The sequence below is a fragment of the Trypanosoma rangeli genome (assembly GCF_003719475.1).
Source record: "Trypanosoma rangeli strain AM80 chromosome Unknown Tra_15.4_contig_00790, whole genome shotgun sequence".
Taxonomy (NCBI): Eukaryota; Euglenozoa; class Kinetoplastea; order Trypanosomatida; family Trypanosomatidae; genus Trypanosoma; species Trypanosoma rangeli.
This window is the reverse complement of record NW_021706518.1, coordinates 2,262-4,069: the sequence shown is the minus strand read 5'-3', so window position 1 is coordinate 4,069 and position 1,808 is coordinate 2,262. Positions and strand designations below refer to the sequence as shown.

Below are 1,808 nucleotides of genomic sequence, written 5' to 3'. Positions count from 1 at the left end.
CTTCTGCCCCATGTTGTGCGAAGGGTCGTGATGCGCCTGAGTCCGAAAAGTCACCGAAATGTGTGCCGTGCACTGTGGGTGTTGCCGGTCATCCTCATATGGCTGATGAAACTTTTGGTGAGGCTCAAGACGTTTTACAAGCACCACCTTCAAGTGGAGTTTGGAATGATGGCGGTGCATCTCGTCAAGTCACTCCTGTTGCTTCGGGTGAGACCATCTCTTTTTCTGCTGGAACTCCTCCTGCGCCGTGTGGTGGGGATGTCTCTCGTGAGTTAACTGAAGCTTGTGCTTCTGTGAAGCAGCCCCTTTCAAGCGGCGCTGCGCATTCACCAGCAGGAATTCCTGGTGCCTCTCTCAATGATGGAGTAAACCCTGCAGCTTCCCAAAATCGTAATTCTGCTTCTGGCGCTATGGTTTCCCAGGCTCAGCACAACTCCAGTCTGCCTGCCTTTTCGCACCTTACTGGCGACAGTGCCGCTGTTGGCGCTGGTGTCCCGGGTGCGACTCCTGCGGGATCACACACGGTCTCGCAGCTTCCGTTTACCGGACAGCCGTCGAGTGAGAAGGCAGCGGGCCAAGAGAAGGCGGGCATTGCAGCTGAAAGTGGGGCAAATGCGGGCATTGGCAGTGCAGGCGGTGTGCCACAGAACAGCAGCCCTGCTAGGAATAATACAACGGGGGGCGCAGCGTCCCGTGTCTCTCAGAAGCAAAGCAGCGTGTCATTGCCAGATTTACAAGGGGAAGAGAGTTCACAGTTAAATGAGGACGGTGAAGATGGACCCAGAAAAAGGGAAGAAGGTAATTCTGAAGGGAAGGAAGGACGGTCTCCAGCACAACCACCAGGGAACCCTGCAAAGCCTCCGTCTACAACACAAAAGTTACCGTCGACAACGCCAGTTGGAAAGGCCGAGGGCGCCGGAGAAAAGATGACTTCCCACGGCACTTTACCAATGGGAGAAAAAAATGAAGAATACGAACAGAAAGCAGTTGTGGACACCCCACGTCCCAATCAGAAGACACAAGATGGAAACCAAGCGGGAGAGGCGCAGCAAACTCGCTCTGCAGGTGGCGGTGCTACTGTCACCAATGAGGCTGAACAGCCCGCTGCGAAAGATCTCGACGCCATGCAATTGCTTGAGGGTACGAGTCAACAACAAGATGATATCCAGCGTGAGAGTGCAGCTGGCGATGAGGAGGCGGCAAAACGAGCGGGGAGGGGCGCCGACGTTAATACGGCTACTGGCGGCAACGGTGGCACTGCAGCTGAAGAGCCGGGCAGTGCCACGAGTGACGCCGACAGGGTGGACGCCATCAAACCCACTGAGGAAGCAGGCAGGAACGACGCGAGCGCGGAACTTCGAGACGCATCGGGGAGCGCAGCAACTACGGCAGCTGACAGAGCGAGAGGCTCGGCAGCACCGCCAGCCGCCACCAACACACCGACTGGCAGTGGGAAGGCAGAAATACCAGCACTGCCAGTCGCCGCCACTAATGCGACGAAGGCGACGCATGACGACAGTGACAGTGGCACAGCGGCCTCGCACTGCACCTCCCCCCTTGCGCTGCTTCTTCTTGCGTGTGCAGGCGCTGCGATGACGGCGGTGTGAGGGAGCCGTGCGCAGCTCGTCCGTCCCTTCGTTTCTCTCTTTTTGTGTGTGCCCTCCTGCACGGACTGTCGCCCTCGCCCCCCCCCACGAGGCACACACGTAATGCGCTCATGCATACACGCACACTCATGCAGGCCCGTTGGTTTTTTAATTTATTTTGCTTTCAACGCGCTGCCGCCGTTCTGCTTGGCTGCATGGGTA

General features: G+C 57.5%; 1 protein-coding gene across 1 annotated transcript; it reads left to right on the top strand.

The window, feature by feature from the left end:
• TraAM80_10100 (uncharacterized protein) lies at positions 1 to 1,607 on the top strand (the record flags this gene model as incomplete). The annotated part of the gene is made up of 1 exon (XM_029386746.1): positions 1 to 1,607. A coding segment is annotated over one exon (1,607 nt), but the record flags the coding sequence as incomplete, so codon positions are not given.
• Between the last annotated feature and the right edge of the window lie 201 nt (positions 1,608 to 1,808).